The sequence below is a fragment of the Canis aureus genome, chromosome 1 (assembly GCF_053574225.1).
Source record: "Canis aureus isolate CA01 chromosome 1, VMU_Caureus_v.1.0, whole genome shotgun sequence".
In the NCBI taxonomy this organism is placed as follows: domain Eukaryota; kingdom Metazoa; phylum Chordata; class Mammalia; order Carnivora; family Canidae; genus Canis; species Canis aureus.
The window spans coordinates 57,542,924-57,560,616 of record NC_135611.1 but is presented as its reverse complement, the minus strand read 5'-3'; the positions used below and the strand labels follow the sequence as shown (position 1 = coordinate 57,560,616).

Below are 17,693 nucleotides of genomic sequence, written 5' to 3'. Positions count from 1 at the left end.
TTTTTACTCTTTTCTCTTTACCTGGTATTTTGTTTAATTTCCTTTTTTTGGGTTGGTTTTAAAAATCTTTATTACTAGAGCACCTGGCTGGCTCAGTTAGCTAAGCATCCAACTTGATCTCAGCTCAAGTCTTGATCTCAGGATCCTGAGTTCAAGCCCCATGTTGGGCTCCACGCTGAGTGTGGAGCCTACTTAAAAAGAAAAAACGTTTATTCCTAATTTCCTAAGTTTGAAGTTGTAATTTTTCTTAAGGAATTTTTATTATCTTAAAAAAAGTCCAGATTTTATTTTTTATGTTAGATGATTAATATATATTCTAAATAATGGACTTCTTGCTTAAAATTAACAGTTTTTTTAAATTCCTTTTCAAGGCCAGGAGACAAGCTTCTCAAGTCTTCACAGCTGAGAAGATTCCTTGAAGAATTAAGCATTTCAGTGATCATGGGATTTTACTTTCTTTTCCAAATTCAGATACTATAAACTCCCTCATAGTGCTTACGAATCTGAATTCTCTAAATACTCAACTTATAATTTCTGAAACATCCAAATCATACCTCGAGTACCTCACTGTTTAGAAACTATTTCAATAAACTGTTTTGTTTGCATTATGAGTTCTGTATTTCCTCTTAGAATTATGTGTTAGAAACTGGTTTTGTATGATAGTCATATGTAATATTTATTGGGTCCTTGTGTTAGGTATTCTTAGTACTTCCCATGTATTAATTAATGTAATCTTTAAAATAATTCTGTGAGACCAATTCTGTTAGTCCTGTAAGGAAGCGAAGCTCTGCCAGGTTTGTAATTTGCCCAAGAAAATGATTGTAGTCCAGAGTTTGAACCCAGGCTATCTCCCTTCCAAGCTCTTAGCACTTGAGCATTATGCTTTCTTTCATTACAAAACATATATAATGAAATTCCCTCTTTATCACTTAGAAATTACCTTAATACTTAACAGGTATAACTCTAAAAAGAGGGATTTACTTTTGTTAAATATTTATACTCTTACCCATACAACTGTGAATTAGAACCTTGTGTTTAACATGGCCTATAGGAAAGAAACTTTCAGATTCATGTTAGATGTGTCAAGTAAGGTTGTAAGCAGGAATCCTACTTTGGCCAATTTGAGCAGAAGGGAGTTCATTGAAAGACTATCAGAAGCTTAGAGAATACCAGGTAACTAGGAAATAGTGCTGGGACAAAGACAAATCTAGAGGCCAGCATGTGATCCGATTTATAGCAGAACAATCAGATTAGGAGCTGAGGTCAAATGTCTCTGCTCAAAATTCAGTTTCTAGAAAGGGCACATCTGATTGGCATGAGACTATGCCAGGGGACAGAGGCAGTTTCTCAAAAGGAAATCAGGGTAGATAAGGAAATGGATATAATACAACAACAAGCAGCACCATGAAAAAGAGGAAGAACATACTTGAATAAGGTTTTATAAATATTAGCTACTCCATCAAATAGTAAAAGGTGCACTCCAAGAATGAATAATACTGCCAATTGGAAAATTCTGGAATCATCCTTTCTAATATTCTATCCCTCAGGCAGCCAGCCAGATTTCTACTTTATCCCATTTCATGCCATCATTACCTTTTATCTAGATAATGGGATCATCTAACTGGTCTCCCTGTCTTGATCCTCTTTCGGTCAGTCTTCCACATGGAAGCCTAATGTTCTGAAATACAGATGTGATTTTGTGACTTCCTTGTTGAGTCTTCTTCATTGCTCCTCGATAAAGTCAAGACATTCCACACAATCTGGGCCCTGCTTACCTCTCCAGGCTCATTCCTCACCACTCTTAAAATTCTGCTCCTTCCAGCCTAAAGTCCTTTGCCAAAAAACCGTGGTTACTGCCTAGTACCCTTCTCCCCTTAGTTCTCCACCTCTTAGAAGTGCTTTCTGGGAGGCTCAAGTCCCAAGTCCAGATTAAATGCACCTTCTAAATGTTTGATAGCAGTGTTTTTCAAAGTGTAGATAGATCAGTGATCTGAGAACTGCCAGTCTGTGACAAGATAATTTCAGAATTTAAAATTGCTGTGATACTTTATTTTACAAAAATAATGGCATTGGGTTAGAATTTTTATTTTTAGGGGTTCCTGGGTGGCTCGGTCAGTTAAGCGTGAGCTGTGCATCTTGCTTCTTGCTTATCAGGGAGTCTGTTTCTCCCTCTGCCCCTCCCCCTGTTTGTGTACTCTCTCTCTCAAATCTTTAATTTTTTTTAAAATTGGTACTTCACAGAATTTGAGAAGCACTGTTCTGTGGTACCCTGTGACATTTATATTACAATACCTGCTAAGTCGCAATCTATTCTAATTTTCAATTCCTCTTTTCATATTCCCTTCCTTGAATGGAAGCTCAAAGACTTCAGGAGCAATTGCTACTTTTTAGCAGTAGTCTCAGAGTGCCTGGCACATAAAGGACTCAAAAATACTTTTTTAGTGAATGGAAATAATAAACTCATTTTTAGATAAATAGGAGTAGAAAAGTAGTAATCTGAAGCCTGGATATTCCAGCCAGCCATCTCTGTGCAGATCATTTTCCCCCAGTCAGATCAAACCAATTTCTGTAAGGAAAAGGAGTCAGACTGACAACTTTTTAAGAAGTTAACAAGTAAAAGTTTTGAGTGTTCCCATCTTTGAGCAGGTGATAAAATTATAAATCCTCTCCCCAACAAAACAAAACAAGACAAAAAACAACCCTCCCCATACAAACTCAAACACAATATTCACATACAGTATCACAGGCTAGTTAAAAACACATGCTCTAATTCAGGGATTATCAATATTTTTGGCCTCAATACCCACCAACAAATATTAAAGTCCCCAAGATTTTGTGGATTACATCTTTCCATGTTTCCATATTAGAAAATAAACCTAAGACTTTTTTTTTAAGAATACACATTCTACTAGCTGTAATCATCATAACAGTGATATAAGAATATGTCATTTAAGCCTCTGGAAAACCCATCAAGCATCTCTTTATAAGTACATATTAATAGTCGCACATACAAAATTCCAAATGACATTTTCAAGCAATGACATTTTGCACATGAAGAGTTGCCAATTTTTACGTAACTGTTACTACATATTATATATGTAAAACTGGTTCCACACGTGGTGTATGTGTACCAGTCTCACACAAGACTGGGCTGATTTTATTCTTGGTCCTAATCATCTTCCTCATCTTCATCTTCCTCAGTTTCTTCCATTTCCTCAGCAGGAAGAGCAGCTGCTTCTTGAGCGGCTCTGAAAGCCTGCTCTTCCTCCACACTAGGATCATCCATTTCTGTAATTTCTGCTCCGCTGGGGTATTCTTGACAAACTGGGGGTAGAGCTGGAGGTGTATAGTTGTCTGGACTATATTTATGACCCCAGCCTATGTAGACATTTTCAAACTTTCTATAAAGTTTGAAGAGAAAGTAGATAATCATTATACAGTTTTTCAGTAAGAAAGTTGATCCTTCTGTAAAAGCTGATCACTCTCTCTTAGACCATCATATTCCCGTAATTTTAAAACAATACATTTTAAGTGCTAGGGATGAAATCGCCCTCAGTGATTCTTCTACCACAGGAAATGACTGATGCAAACTGCTTAAGCTGGTTAAGAGGCTGGCCAGACCCTCCTCAAAATGTACCCTACACCTGGACCACAACCTTTAATTGTTACTATTTTCAGAAAAACAAAACCAATAAGTTTAAAAAAAAAGTTACTAATCCTCTGTAGAGTTAGGAATAATTAAAAAGTTGCCAACCTAGTAAATTGTTGGTATGACAGAGGATGCTTGCTATTGGTTACAAACCTGTGTGTGATTTTTTTTTAGGCCCAACTGTGCAATTGTCAGGTGCCACCTGGCAGGCCTCACAGGAAAACTGCTGTTTCCATGCCAGACTTGATGCCCAGCAAGACTGCACCACAGTCTCTAAGGAAAGTGGTAGTCTGACCCATCGGGCCTGTCATGTTCTCCCCATAGTTGAGTTCTTAGCATGGGTGCCTTCATTCTAGGTCTTATCTGAGGCCTTCAGCAGAGGTCTTCAGGTGCTTCTGCCAAGGCTTCCTTATGGGGTTGGGGAAGGGCGGGTACCTTAGAGACACTGCTCCGTCCTCTGACTCAGTACTCCATACTTTTTCACCTCTAGCCTTTCCACCCACCCTCCACTGGCTTCCTGAGCTCCCGAGACCGTAAAACTGCAGCAGCCTATTATCTGGGGACTCCTCAGTGAGATGGCCCCCACATCTACACTGACCCACTGACCTCCCATCGTTGTGTCATTCCATGAAGGAAAATAGGACAAGAGTAGTCAGAGTTTTCTCTTGCTTATATCATCATGGTAAATGATCAAAAGCTTTTAACCTGTTGCTTTAACAGCATCTCTGACATCTGGCAGCCCAGCTCTCTCTCCAGCTTAGCTGAGCTTCTGACAACTGGGTTCTTAGATGAGAAATGGAAGCATAAGACAAATGGAAGTGTATGTTCTGGGTGAGGGAGAAAAGGACAGTGAGTATTCTCTTGATCCTAATTCTCTTGGAAGTGATAGCTTAAATAATACATACTTTGAATTATTTTTTATCAGGATACCCAATAAAAATTATGTGAGCCTTAGACTAAACACTGCACAGAACTACCTCCATTAATGCTAGAAAATGAGTAAGTCTTTTACTCAATCAGAATAAAAACCATATTAGGACAGAAGTCTGAATTACTCTTGTATTCTAAATCTGATGCTTTACTGTGTAATGGAGATGTTATTTGAATGAATCTTACAGCACACACTCTTGACATGCCAAGATGAGTTAAAACAAGTCACCCCCCCTTTCCTCCTTCATGAGCATTCCTGGCACCAGACTTGGCTCCAGAAACAGATACCACAGAGAAATTCATTCCAGTTTAGAAAATAGCTTAACAGATTGTGGTGGTGTAGATTCCCTGGGAGTGGTCATCTTGGCAACAGGGAGAATTTTATCCCAGGCAGTGACACTACCCACTATGGAGTCCAGGGACTTCATCTGCCTCCAGCCTCTTGCTCCCTCTTTATCTCAGCCAATTCCCTAAGCTATGAAATGAGGGGCCTCTCTTCCCAAAGTTGTGATAAGAGCTGATGAGGAAGATGTAAGTACAAGTGCTGAACATGACATCTGGCTCATGGCCTGGACCTTCCTAGGAATCCACATCTCTACCAACTATCTGGATAGACTGCCCCATGCCCTTTTTTCCCTTCCATCCTGGTCTGAGATCTCACCCTAAGGTTATTGTGAATGGCTACCCTGAACAACCACCCAGGGCAGCCTTATCTGTCACTCTGGGGTTGCTCTAACTCCTTTGCCCAGGCTTGTACTTTACTTGGGGAAGCAGGTAAGGGAGAAGAAAAAGAAAAAAAAAAAAAACTGGAACATAACATTCCAGCGATAACTATAATTTCTAGCATTTAAATAGTCTTAATAATGGCTTTGTAAGCTGTCAGATACTTACTTGCCATTGGAAAAGGCATATGCTCCAGGCCAAAGGTTGGATCTAAGGACTGCAATAGCATATTGAGGAATAAGATTTGAGGACAGCCGTGTTGTCCAAGGTGGTATATTCTGGATTTCTGTAAACCAAAGAGAAATTCAAAAGCGTAACTTCTAAACAGACAAGGATCTGTTGTATAACAGAAAGTTTTTAGAAATCTTAAAACTCATACTTGACACACAAAGAAAAAGTAAGCATCAGCAACTTAACATAAAGTCAAAGGATAATTTATGAACATTGTGGAACAACAAAATTCAATTATTTATATGCATGTATGTGTGCAGGTGTGTGTCCATCTGTGCAACAGAGAAAAGTTTTAGAAAAATTATCTAATGACCAAGTAAAAGATCAAATTATTATTATGAAGGAGAACAAGGGTTATAAGCAAAGATGCTCCAGGTAGAAACAAGAATAGAAGGACAAGGGTAGATTTAAAAAGCCACAGTATCTCATCTAATATTTTACTGTAACTATGTTGGGTATTTATGGCCATAGGTCTTGGCTGCAGAATGCAAGACAAGAATGAAACACAAGACAACTGTCAGCATTTCCAAGTAAGAGCTTCAGCCAATTTACATTTCTTCCCTGTACCACTCATCACCCTCTGAGGAAGTTGGTGGTGGGGCCAGCTATAGTCTCTAATCTCCGCTATGCCAAGGCACGTGAAGGGGAAAGTGGATGAAATTTAGGTTCCTGTTCACTTTTTATTGGTTTCCAACTCCCATGTATTTACTCTATAATATCCACAGTATATTATGTATACATGAAAAATACACTATAGTGTATATATATATTATATAGTGTATATAATATGGTGTATATATATTATATAGTGTATACTATATTATATATACATAACATCTGTATAGTGTATATAATACACACAGCATATTATGTAGTTTGTGTAAAATTACCTAAATCTTCAGAGATCGGTGTCAAAAGAGGAGGCCCCACTTCCTGTTCTATATAGTCAGGCTCTTCTCCTTTTTCTTCTTTTTCTTCATCCTCCTCCTCTTCCTCCTCCTCACTCTTTTGTATGGGGTTAAACCAATTACAGCGACCCTGGGAATGAGTGTTGCAACATTTAGTCGTCTAATGAAGACCTTAAAATATTGAAATATTTATTCAGATTAAAGCAGTTATCTGCAGAAGGTCCTACTATGTGGGAATTTAATCAATCATTTATTCATTCAACATCCCTGGTGCTAGGTTTTTGATCTAGCAGATTTCAAGCAAAAAATGCTATAATTTATTTCACAAATTTGCCAACTGCTTAAAATCAGCAAAATCTTAGTGAGAAAAATATGTACTTTACTGATGTGTAATAAATAATTTATGTGAAAATGATAAGGTGCTATTATTAGCAACAACGAATTTTTTAATGCAATAATAAAGTTAGGTAAGGAGGTTTGGGGTTATTTCTCATTTAAGTGACTCTTATCCAGAGACATATAAGAGTACCTCTTCCATAGATCAGATGCAATGATTTTCTACCTACAGATGAGACAGTACAGCAGGATGATTAAGAGGATGGATGCTGGATCCATTCTGTCCATTCACAGGTGACCCTGTTGCCTATTACCTATAATCCCTTTTTCACATTTTCTAAACTCTCTGTCTTGATTTTCTCATCTGTAAAATGAGGATAGTATTAGTCTCTCATACAGTTATGAGACTTACATGAGATAATATATATAAAGTGCTATTAAGAGCACCTGGGGGATCCCTGGGTGGCGCAGCGGTTTAGCGCCTGCCTTTGGCCCAGGGCGCGATCCTGGAGACCCGGGATCGAATCCCATATCGGGCTCCTGGTGCATGGAGCCTGCTTCTCTCTCTGCCTATGTCTCCGCCTCTCTCTCTCTCTCTCTCTCTCTCTCTCTCTGTGACTATCATAAGTAAATAAAAATTAAAAAAAAAAAAAAGAGCACCTGGGAGGGGATGCCTGGGTGGCTCAGAGGTTGAGCGTCTGCCTCTGGCTCAGGTTGTGGTCCCAGGGTCGAGTCCCGCATCGGGCTCCCTGGATGGAGCCTGCTTCTCCCTCTACCTATGTCTCTGCCTCCCTCTCTGTGTCTCTCATGAATAAATAAATAAAATCTTAAAAAAAAAAAAAAAAAAAGAGCACCTGGGAGAAGAGGTGCCAAATAACTGCCAGATAGCACTGATTATTTTCATGTTTGTTATATTTTATTTTTCTTGGTATAAAAGCTCCATGTATTATAAAATAAAAAGAACTGCTCCCCAAACTAATGCACCTATCTATATTTGACGTATAAAATATAATATAATTAATAAAAACTATAATTAAATCATAAATTATAATTAAAATATAATTAATTAATAATTAACCTAAATCCTTACATAACTTGTCAAAATCCCCCTAGACATATTTATTTTATTTCTGTTTGGAAATAAAAACTCGAAGATCCCAGATCTAGACTACTCGGCAATTTTGTACTACTCTGCTTTTATTTGATTTTTCAATGGTTTCTTTGTCTAGGGTCTGGAGAACATTGTTTTGTATATATTTGTGCATTGTAGAGAGACTTTAATAAAAATTTGCTGATTGGCTGATAGAGAATTGCAAAACCCCTACCTGAGAGAGAATGTGTTGCACATGATGAACCCAATTGGATAGAGATTCCACGAGATCAATCACTTGGATGCCTTCAAAATCGGGGTTTTCTTCAAAGCTGTCTCGCCTGCCTTCCACCTCCTCCTCCTCCTCTCCTTCCTCTTCGCCAAACTGATAGAATCCCAGAGGGCTGACATGGGTCCCTGCTGAAATTCTGGCAATTTGTGCTCGTAAGTAATTGCTCTCATTGCCTGGAAAAGGCGGGTAGCTCACAATGGGAGCATCTAAACGCCCAGTGAAAAACTTCTTGATTTTTCTTGCAGTGACTATTTGTGCAGGTGTCACCGATGGTAACTTCACCCATGGTCGGCCCGGTTCGTTGCAAACAAAATACACATACTTGTTGGCCCCTGTTCTGCTTTCTTCTTTCGGGGTAGCCTGTGGGGTCTTGTAAAACGCCCTGGGTAATTCATCTTCGTCGTCTTCATCAGCTCCACTGTCTCCATCGTCCCTCTCTTCAGGGACATCTTCGTCTTCTATGTCCTCTTCATCCTCGCCCTCCCGGAATTCTACTTCAGCCACCAGGTAATTCATTTCCAGACCCAAGATCTTGCCCCAGAAGCGGCATCTTTGGATTGGGTGGGTGTCAGTAAGCTGCTTGAGGGCGAGAAATATGCGATAAGTCTCATCTGTGCCCAAGCCAACTCCAGCTTGTTCAAAATAAAAGGCTGACTCCATTAGGTTTGGGAGAGAGTTTTCTGCCTGGGGATACAAACGCGGTGGTTAATGCTCTATCTCTAAGGGAACTGCTTGCTTCCTTTTTCCTTTATCCACATCTTGCTATGAGCTCTACTTTCCTCCTTCCATCACGTCTTCAACATTCCTTGTAAGGCTTAGAGCAAACTCTGATCATTCCTGTATTCCAATTTTTCTCTCGTTACTTACAGATCTAACTTCTACTGTTGTGTCTTATACTCACCAATATGAGAGTTGCCTCATTGTATGTGTGTGTCTTAAGGATAATTGAATAGCTACTAGAAATAATAAAAATTCAACATCCTCTTTTCATAAAAAAAAAAATACTTAGGTGGTCCCTTTCCTATCCTGAAATAACAAAATATAATCTACCTCCCTACCTACATTTAGACAAAGTTTATATCTGTTTGTATAAATTACCACTGTTTTTCTAAGAAAGCAGTATTTATTGTGTACATCTGATCATAGATAAGGTAAATAAAAATCAATATGGCCCTCTATATAGGGGAATATATAGGATAAATAATAAAAAGATAGAAAACAAGTGCTCAGATGTGACTGCCCTTGAAAACATAATTTAGTCAGGTATTTGCCCCTACTTATAATAAATACTTTGGGGTTTAACATAAGGAAGAAAAGGGATCCCTGGGTGGCGCAGCGGTTTGGCGCCTGCCTTTGGCCCAGGGCGCGATCCTGGAGACCCGGAATCGAATCCCACGTCGGGCTCCCGGTGCATGGAGCCTGCTTCTCCCTCTGCCTGTGTCTCTGCCTCTCTCTCTCTCTCTCTCTGTGACTATCATAAATAAAAAAAAAAAAAAAAAAAAAAAAAAAACATAAGGAAGAAAATAAAAAATGATATTATAAAGGAAATAGAAATGAAAAAGCAAAGCCTCAAGTGGACTCTTAAGAAAACATCTGTGAGAAAGTAGAAAATAACTTTAAGTAAGATAGGGATCATGTGCAAGTTTTAAATAAACGAAGACAAATTGTAGACCTTGAAGATGGAGAAATTGAAAGCACTTTGCTAATTCTTACAAGTGTTCTGCCCTTGTTTATGTTATACTTTTGGTGTCAAAATAAGCACAATGACTTTTTTACAACCTTCATCACTTACATGTTTGGCATCTGTCGCACCCTTCACCTTTTTTTCTTTTTCTTTTTTTTTTTTTTTATTTGAGTGTAGTGGGCACACAACATTGCACTAGTTTCGGGTGTATTCATAGTGATTAGACAAGATTATACACATGCAGTGCTCACCACAAGGGCACGATACTATTACAATATCATTGACTGTATTCCCTATGCTACATCTTTTATTTCTGTGACATTCATTTCAAAACTGGAAGCCTGTATCTCCCAATCCCTATCACCCATTTTTCCCATCCCTCTGCCCCTCTCTCCTCTGGCAAACATCAGTTTCTTCTCTGTTTTTACAGGACTGATTCTGCTTTTTGTTTGTTTATAAACTTGTGTCTTTTTAGATTCCATATATGAGTAAAATTATATGGTATTTGTCTTTCTCAGTCTGACTTATTTCACTTAGCGTTATACATTCTACGTCCATCCATGCTATCACAAGTTCATCCTTTTTTATGATTGTGAAAGAATTCATTATCCTTATCCCTTTGTCTTTCAGTGGACATTTAGGTGGCTTCCATATCTTGAAATATTGTAAACAATGTCCTGCAATAAAGATAGGGGTGCATACATCTTTTCAAATCAGTGTTTTTGTTTTCTTTTGGTAAATATTTGGTAGTGAAATTATTGGATCATATGGTATTCCTATATTTAATTTTAATTTTAATTTTTTTATTTATTTTATTTTATTTATTCATGACAGACACACACACGCACGTGCGCGCGCACACACACACACACACACAGAGGCAGAGACACAGGCAGAGGGAGAATCAGACTTCATGCAGGGAGCCCAACGTGGGACTCGATCCCAGGTCTCCAGGATCACACCCTGGGCCGAACGCGGCACTAAACCACTGGGCCACCAGGGCTGCCCCTATATTTAATTTTTAGAGGAACTTCCCTACTGTTTTCCACAGTGGCTATCACTCTTCATCCTATACTGTCCTTTTAAACTATTTCTTCTTAGTCTCTAATTGGCTCCTTTTCCTTTATTGAGCCCTAAATATTCATGTCCTCAAATTTCAGTCATCATTCAGTACTTTATGCTTGGAAGATTGCTTCCACACACTTCAAATGTTATATTGTTGTTCAAAATCTAGCTCTCTCACTCTGACTTTTCTCCCATGTTCTACACCTGTGTTTCTAGTCATGAGAAATTTCAGTTGAATAGTCTACATATACCTCCAATTAAGATTGCATTCATATTTCTCTCAAAATCTTCTCTTTTTACTATATACCCTATCTTTGCCAATAATATCACCTTTCACTCAGGTTCCCAAAGTAATTCCATCACCCTATTTCTTCTCACTCTCTACACTTTCATATTTAATTAGAGTCCTACTGATTTTACCACCTAAAAAGCTATGCCCATTATCCCTTCCTCTTTAGCTCATTTCTTCCATACTAGTCTCCATCCTGACTCCTTATCCTGTCACAGAAGGCTTCACATGCTCTCCTTGCCCTGTTCTAATCTTTCTTCTTTCATTCTCCTCCACATTATTTCCAGAGTTACCTTTCTAAACCAAAAGTAAGATCATGCTATTGACTTTTATTGCTATTAAAAGCTTCTATTGACCTTCCATCATACAGAAGAAATTTCTTATCAGTGCACAAGAACAGTCTGGCTTTAAGCACCTGTTTGCTTTGTTTCTATCACTTCCTCAATCCCAGGCTTCACTTTCTCAAACATTACATAATGTCTCCTGACTTTTTATTGCTCCTTTTGCTCAGAATTTATTCCTTATATAGTCTTTGTCTCATGAACCTCTACTTATCCTTCACGACCCAAATGAAATATCACCTCCAGTACAAAGCCTTGCCCAATTCCCGGTAGTGGGAATTAATGGAGTTAGTCGCTCCATTCTGTTTAATGGCTTGTAAAAACAATATAACCATTCATTAAATTCCCAGTATGTGCCAAACCTATCATATATAGTACTCTACCCCTTGAGTTGTTGACATGTGATTATCCCTGAGGCTTGGAAAGTTTCATCACTCACTCATAGTCACACAGTAAGTTAAGGGATTGAGCTACGATTCTAATTCAGATGTAACTCCAAAGTTCACATTTTTTCCCACCAAACAAAGCTATCTCTATCTTTGCACTGATCAAATAGTGTTACAGCCTTTTCTGCTTCTTTCACTAGACTGTCCTGACTTAAGTTGGGCAGTCTTTTTTATGTGTGTATCATTTCACATGTATGTCTTTCTCACGTGTAGCTGGCATGCAGTGGGTGGTCACAGTGCTTGTGAATTACTGGGTTAACAAATAAATGAAAGCTGAAAACTAGGAACAGGAATTCTCATGTGGTCAAAGACAGGAATAGAAACATGAACACTCTCCATCTTAAGTCTGAGACAGAGTTGGTCACATAGCTCATATTTCAATGCTTCCAAGACCTATGTGTCTTCCTGTTCCTGCATCTTCCTACTGCCTGAGGTAGAACTTTTAATCTTCATCTGATGGCTCAGCTCTTCTTGGCTCTAAAACCAAAGCTACTCCTCAATAAGAAGAATTTATGAAACCTGATTAAGGGACTCAAGCTCCAGGACCAAAACACCTCATTTGTGTTCTCAGTCCTAGTTTTAGGATGCAGATCTCTACCATTTAATACTGTACCAGTGGAGGGCCCAATGCCCTATTCTTTATACTAGAGTCTGATTTCTCTTTGATAAAGTCCTCCATGAGAGTGTCTGCCTATCTGTTTGATCCCCACATGCTGATTGCCCCCAGACTCGTCATCTCTGTGTGTGTGGCTATCTAACCACATGTTTGAAGTAAGATACTTTCAGAAAAGTTTCAGCTGATGTCAACTCCTTGACACCTTAGACCTGTTTCTTCTGAGTACTCTGTATTCCACTGTGTCACAAAGGTTGCGGAGCACCTTACCCTCCTATCTTTTTCTTGACTGAACTCTCCACCCTTCTGAAAATACTTTACACCAAACATCAACATTGCAAGCATATAGGCAGATTTTAAGGATTCTAGTGGTACTATAACGGAAGCTCAGTAGATATATAGTATAAGTTACTCAGTAGCATAAATTATAACCATATGGGCATTCAAGAAACAGAATACTTGATGCTATTTTTAAAATATCTGGAGCAAAAATTTCTGTGGTACAATAATCTTATTCTTTAATGATAGCTTTTTTATCTTTGACACCAGCTTTCTCTGTAAATATTTTCAAAACACATTGTCTATAGCTATTAAAATAAATATTTTATCCCTCTCTTGTTGTATTATGTCCCATTGATGTAATATGCATACTATGAGGAATTCCGTTGCCTTGGAAAATAACGCAAAAACATTAGAGGTACTCCTAATTATTCTAGTAAATTAATGGGGAAAATAGGCAACTTGTTTTAAAGCCCAACTTTTAACTATCTGACGTTAATTCACTCATTCAACAGATATTTAGTAAGAAACAGCTTTAGACCTATATCTATACCAGGTACTTTGGAGAATATGAAAGATGAAGGAATCATTTTCTCTTATAACAAGGAGCTCAATCCCACCAATATAAAAACTAAGCCTATGTAATATTAAAACAGAATGTGAAAAAATAAGAAACTCCAAATAAAGAAATGAATGGTGTGAAATGAGATTGCAAATACTATTCAGGAAACTATAGAAGGCAGTCAATATGAATTTCAAGCCATACGCACTCATCTCAAAACCCGAAGATTGCACTATTCAAATTTATAGCCATGACTCACTATTTCATCTTCCAGTTCTTGGTCGGCTCCCTCCAAATTTCCCTGAAGAAAAAGAGCCTTTTGCTTCTCTGCTATTTCATATGTTGGAAGCATCTCATTCTCATTTTGTAGTGTATCTAATTTTTTCCTAAAATGTGCCATCTTCACATCCTGGCTGATACTTTCAATGATGTCCACAGCATTTTCAGGACGCTCATCTAAGACCTTCGTGAGCATATCAGAAAGATGATCATATCTACCCAAAAAGAGAAGATTCCAGGTAACATCCATGTCAAAAAGGCTTTGAAGAAGTATTACATGCAGACTCAATTAGTTGATTTCTAGGAAATTTCAACAACTCAAAGCCTTCAGAAATTTTAAGTGGATAAACACAGTAACTTCATCTGCCACAAAGATCCTACCCTAGAATCTTCCTTATTTGATATGAATATTTAACTTATTTAAAAAACATATTACAGCAACTAGAGTTCTTGATTTGCTCCAAAAGGGGCCATAAATGCCATTAAATTGCCATTAAATTGAGGACTCTACATCCAAATTTTCATTTTATTTTTCCAGTTTTAATATGTTTACATTTGATTTATTTATAGTTCTTCAGACAAGATATTGTATCAGTGTGTCTTAAGAAGTCCAAACCTGAAAATGCCTTTCTGTCAAATTATAAAATATGTTTATTAGATTTTAATTCACAATTATAGCTTTTTCAATTTGGAAGCTATAATTAATATATAATTATATATTATTATAATATATAATAATATAATTAATAACTTAATAGAATGACAGAAAGGAGGAAGCAATTCTTTTTGTAGGCTTTTTATTCAACAGAGAAAAACCAATATCAGATATTGTGTTTTAGTAAAAGACTGTTTTAATCACAACAAAAAATATTTTTCATGGCTGTCAAATAAGATCTGCAGATAAGAGAGAATTAAAGTCATCTGTTACTGAGCAGTTTTTAAATGCAGGCTCTACCGTACTTAGAAGATAATAGTGAATATTATAAGAGATGTCAATTTATGACCTCAGAGACTTAGCATTTGAAAATAAAATTTAGATATTTAAGTAATGTCAGTTACAAAATAATTCAGTAAAATAAATTTTTCCATTTCGATGTTTTGTGTTCAGTTTTAAATTGTTAGTGAACTCTCAAGTATTTATAATGAGTTTTTCTGGAATTGTAACACTGTTTGTAACACTATTTGTAAATTCATACTTGTTATTTAACCCAGAGAATTATGACCATAAGTTTATATGAGAAATTCAAGTAGAATCCACTACTTCACATCCTTGAAGCTTAGTAAATAAACTGTAGCTTAAAACAGTATTTTAGAAAAAATCTTTTGAATTGTTAGTCTTGGGTTTTGTGGAAGATTTTTCACATTAAATATTAACTTGAAAAAATTCTTCAGACCTTAAAATTATTGTGACCAATTCTCCTAGTTTGCCCTAGACTAAGGGGTTTCTCAGGATGCAGAACAATCAGTGCTCAAATCAAGACAATTCTGAGTAACTGAGATAGTGACTCACCCCCTCACTGGCCTGGTGGGGCAGGGAACTCAAAACCAAGCCAGACAAGCACCAGGATGCCATGCACTCCCTATCACTGGTAGACAATTACTTTTTATAAGCATCTAGGAGAGATGCTTGGACTTCACTATTTTCATGATCTATTTTAAACCCAAGGTTCCATATCCCTAGGTTTTATTTCTGTGTGCAAAGGGTCTTTAAAGAAGTTAAAGGAATCCCCATCAAAGATCTGTTTTGAGTTCTGTGTTGCAAAGAGTTACTAAGTCACTCTCTCCTACAAATGCAGACTTTTCAAATATATTTCTATTCACACTCTTTCACACAAAGATACACTCCCCTTTTTCTTTTCCTCCTCCTCCCTCGTTTTTCCCTTTAAGACTTACAAATTTAAGCCAGACTTGCTACTGGTCTTCAGTAGGTAAGCCTTAGCACTCTGAATGGCAATCTCAAGCAGGCTGGGGGCCACTTCTGAAACCCCAGGCTCAGCACACTCCAGATCATAGTTACTGTTTGAGTCTTCCTCCTGAAAGATGTTAAATCTCAGCTCTTTTTGTTTAGAGTTGTTCTCACTCACATCTTCTGGGCCATACAGGTGATGTCCGGTTTGCTGAGACTGTTGAAAGATGTTTCCTTCTGATTGGCACGTTTGAGGAGCAGTCGATTCTCCTTTATCAGATGATTGTTCCAAATGGGGGTAGCGAGGTGTCTCAGCTTTGGGATCCACATCAGGGGTTTTGTCCGACTGCCAAGGTGTGCCAAGCTCCTGTCTGGCCAGAGTCAGGATAGAAGGAGGGGAAGGGGCCTCCGGAGGAGGGGAAGGTGCAGATGATGCGTCTGGTCCTGTGAGGTCATCCAGAGGAGTGCTGGTTCTAGACTGTGGGCTCCGAGGAGGGCTGCTTCTGGGTTGGGGTCCTCTTTCTGGCCCCTGCTCCGACTCCAGGGGCTCAGATAAACCAGACTCCGGATCTTGGGAAGAAGCTACTGTTATTTCTTCCCATGGCCGCCCTACTTCCCCCACTTCTTGGTCTGCCTTTTCTTCCTTTGGGGACGTCAAGTCTTCCATGGAAGGAGTCGAGAAAAAACGACGTTGTGGATGAAGGGGGCGTGCAGATATGGAAAGAGGCAACGCAGGGCAGTTACCTTGTTGAGGTCTGCTGAGCGATTCCTGGGTCCCAGCGGCTCTGCAAGTTGCAGCGTCCTATCTCCATAGCAACCCCAGGCTAGGGTTCCTCGAAGGGCAACTACACACACCTGTTGCCAGGATTCCAGGGAGGAGACCAAGTAAAATGAAAATCCTAGATTTGTGATTTGGTGAAGCCTCTGCTCCTCTTCTTACCGCAGCCAATCTGACCTGCTAGTCGACCAGTCTTGGCTGGAAACCTGAGAACTGGAGCCTGGAGAACAAAGGAGGAGGAGCTTCAGGATCCAGCGGGGGGTGGGGGGCTTGCCGGGTCTGATGGTTTGATTCAAGTTGCGCACAAAGGGGCGAGTCAAGCATTAGTGGAGACATAATGCATTTATAGATTGAGTGTGTGTGTGTGTGTGTGTGTGTGTGTGTGTGTGTGAGAGAGAGAGAGAGAGAGAGAGAGAGAGGGACACAGGCACAGACGCAGATGCACCTTTGGAGCCACGAGGTGTCGGTGCCAATGAGATGCCAGTGTTCGGACCAGTGTGCAGACCAGCGGTGTCTAAGACTTACCCTTAGAAGGCAGAGCTGTCTCATCTGCGCCCTCCAAACTCGAGAGACTCGGAGGATTAACAAGGAAGTCCTGATTTTTGTTCTTCCCCCCTCTTAGGGAATATGCCAGAGGGGTAAGCAGAGTATTACCTTGACGGTGAAGGCAATGCAGAAGGTTATCCTATACATAAATAATGCAGCTCATAGGTTTACTTGTTTTCTAGTGATTGAAATTCAACTTAACCCTGAAACTATACTGGCATAGCATAATCCTTTTTTTGATCATATAAATGTGAATTCATAATTTTGCAATATTTAAGGTCATTACTATGACTATTAATTCGTATTATTCATGAAGAAGGTATAAAGGATGAGACCATATATTAATTAGTCCTTAATCTATGTCCCTGTATCTCTCTTTTAATAAACTAATACTTGGTTTTTGACCCTTTACATTGATATAACTTTCAATTAGCAAGATGTTGGTCATTAATTTTAACTGCATGAAATAACATAATACTTAGCTCTTGCTCACTCCCAATTTAGTGGGAGAATTACAGGGCTCTTCCATAAAACTGTGGACCTTTAACCTTCACAAAATACACATGTCTGTGCACACAAAATGTTGCATATAATTTCTGCTGGTTCAGGAACTCCTTGAAGTGAAACTCCTCAGAACAGAACCCCTGGAATAGACTTAAAATGAAAGAAAAACTAGGGGGATCCCTGGGTGGCTCAGCGGTTTGGCGCCTGCCTTTGGCCCAGGGTGCGATCCTGGAGTCCCCGGA

At 38.7% G+C, this 17,693-nt stretch overlaps 2 protein-coding genes across 6 annotated transcripts in view; one reads left to right on the top strand and one right to left on the bottom strand.

The window, feature by feature from the left end:
- ZUP1 (zinc finger containing ubiquitin peptidase 1) overlaps positions 1–14,311 on the top strand; it is a 41,599-nt gene extending 27,288 nt beyond the window's left edge. For 3 of the 4 annotated variants that reach the window (XM_077900640.1, XM_077900665.1, XM_077900647.1), the window contains one exon: positions 372–605. In XM_077900640.1, the coding sequence (XP_077756766.1) occupies positions 372–419 (48 nt within the window). In that variant the 3' untranslated portion in view covers positions 420–605. Of the gene's footprint in view, positions 1–371; positions 606–13,876 lie in introns of those variants that run through there. The other variant, XM_077900656.1, reaches the window with a different exon arrangement.
- Positions 256–16,727, bottom strand: RSPH4A (radial spoke head component 4A). 2 transcript variants are annotated; one of them, XM_077900619.1, is made up of 6 exons: positions 15,611–16,727; positions 13,698–13,932; positions 8,103–8,843; positions 6,424–6,571; positions 5,471–5,588; positions 256–3,401 (listed from the first exon to the last, which is right to left on the bottom strand). In XM_077900619.1, exons 1-6 carry the CDS (start codon positions 16,288–16,290, stop codon positions 3,170–3,172), a joined length of 2,154 nt encoding a protein of 717 aa, XP_077756745.1. In that variant the 5' UTR covers positions 16,291–16,727; the 3' UTR covers positions 256–3,169. The 2 variants fall into 2 exon arrangements, with proteins under 2 accessions (XP_077756745.1, XP_077756756.1); XM_077900630.1 differs by lacking the exon at positions 6,424–6,571 and having other exon boundaries at positions 3,247–3,401.
- Positions 16,728–17,693: the final 966 nt, after the last annotated feature.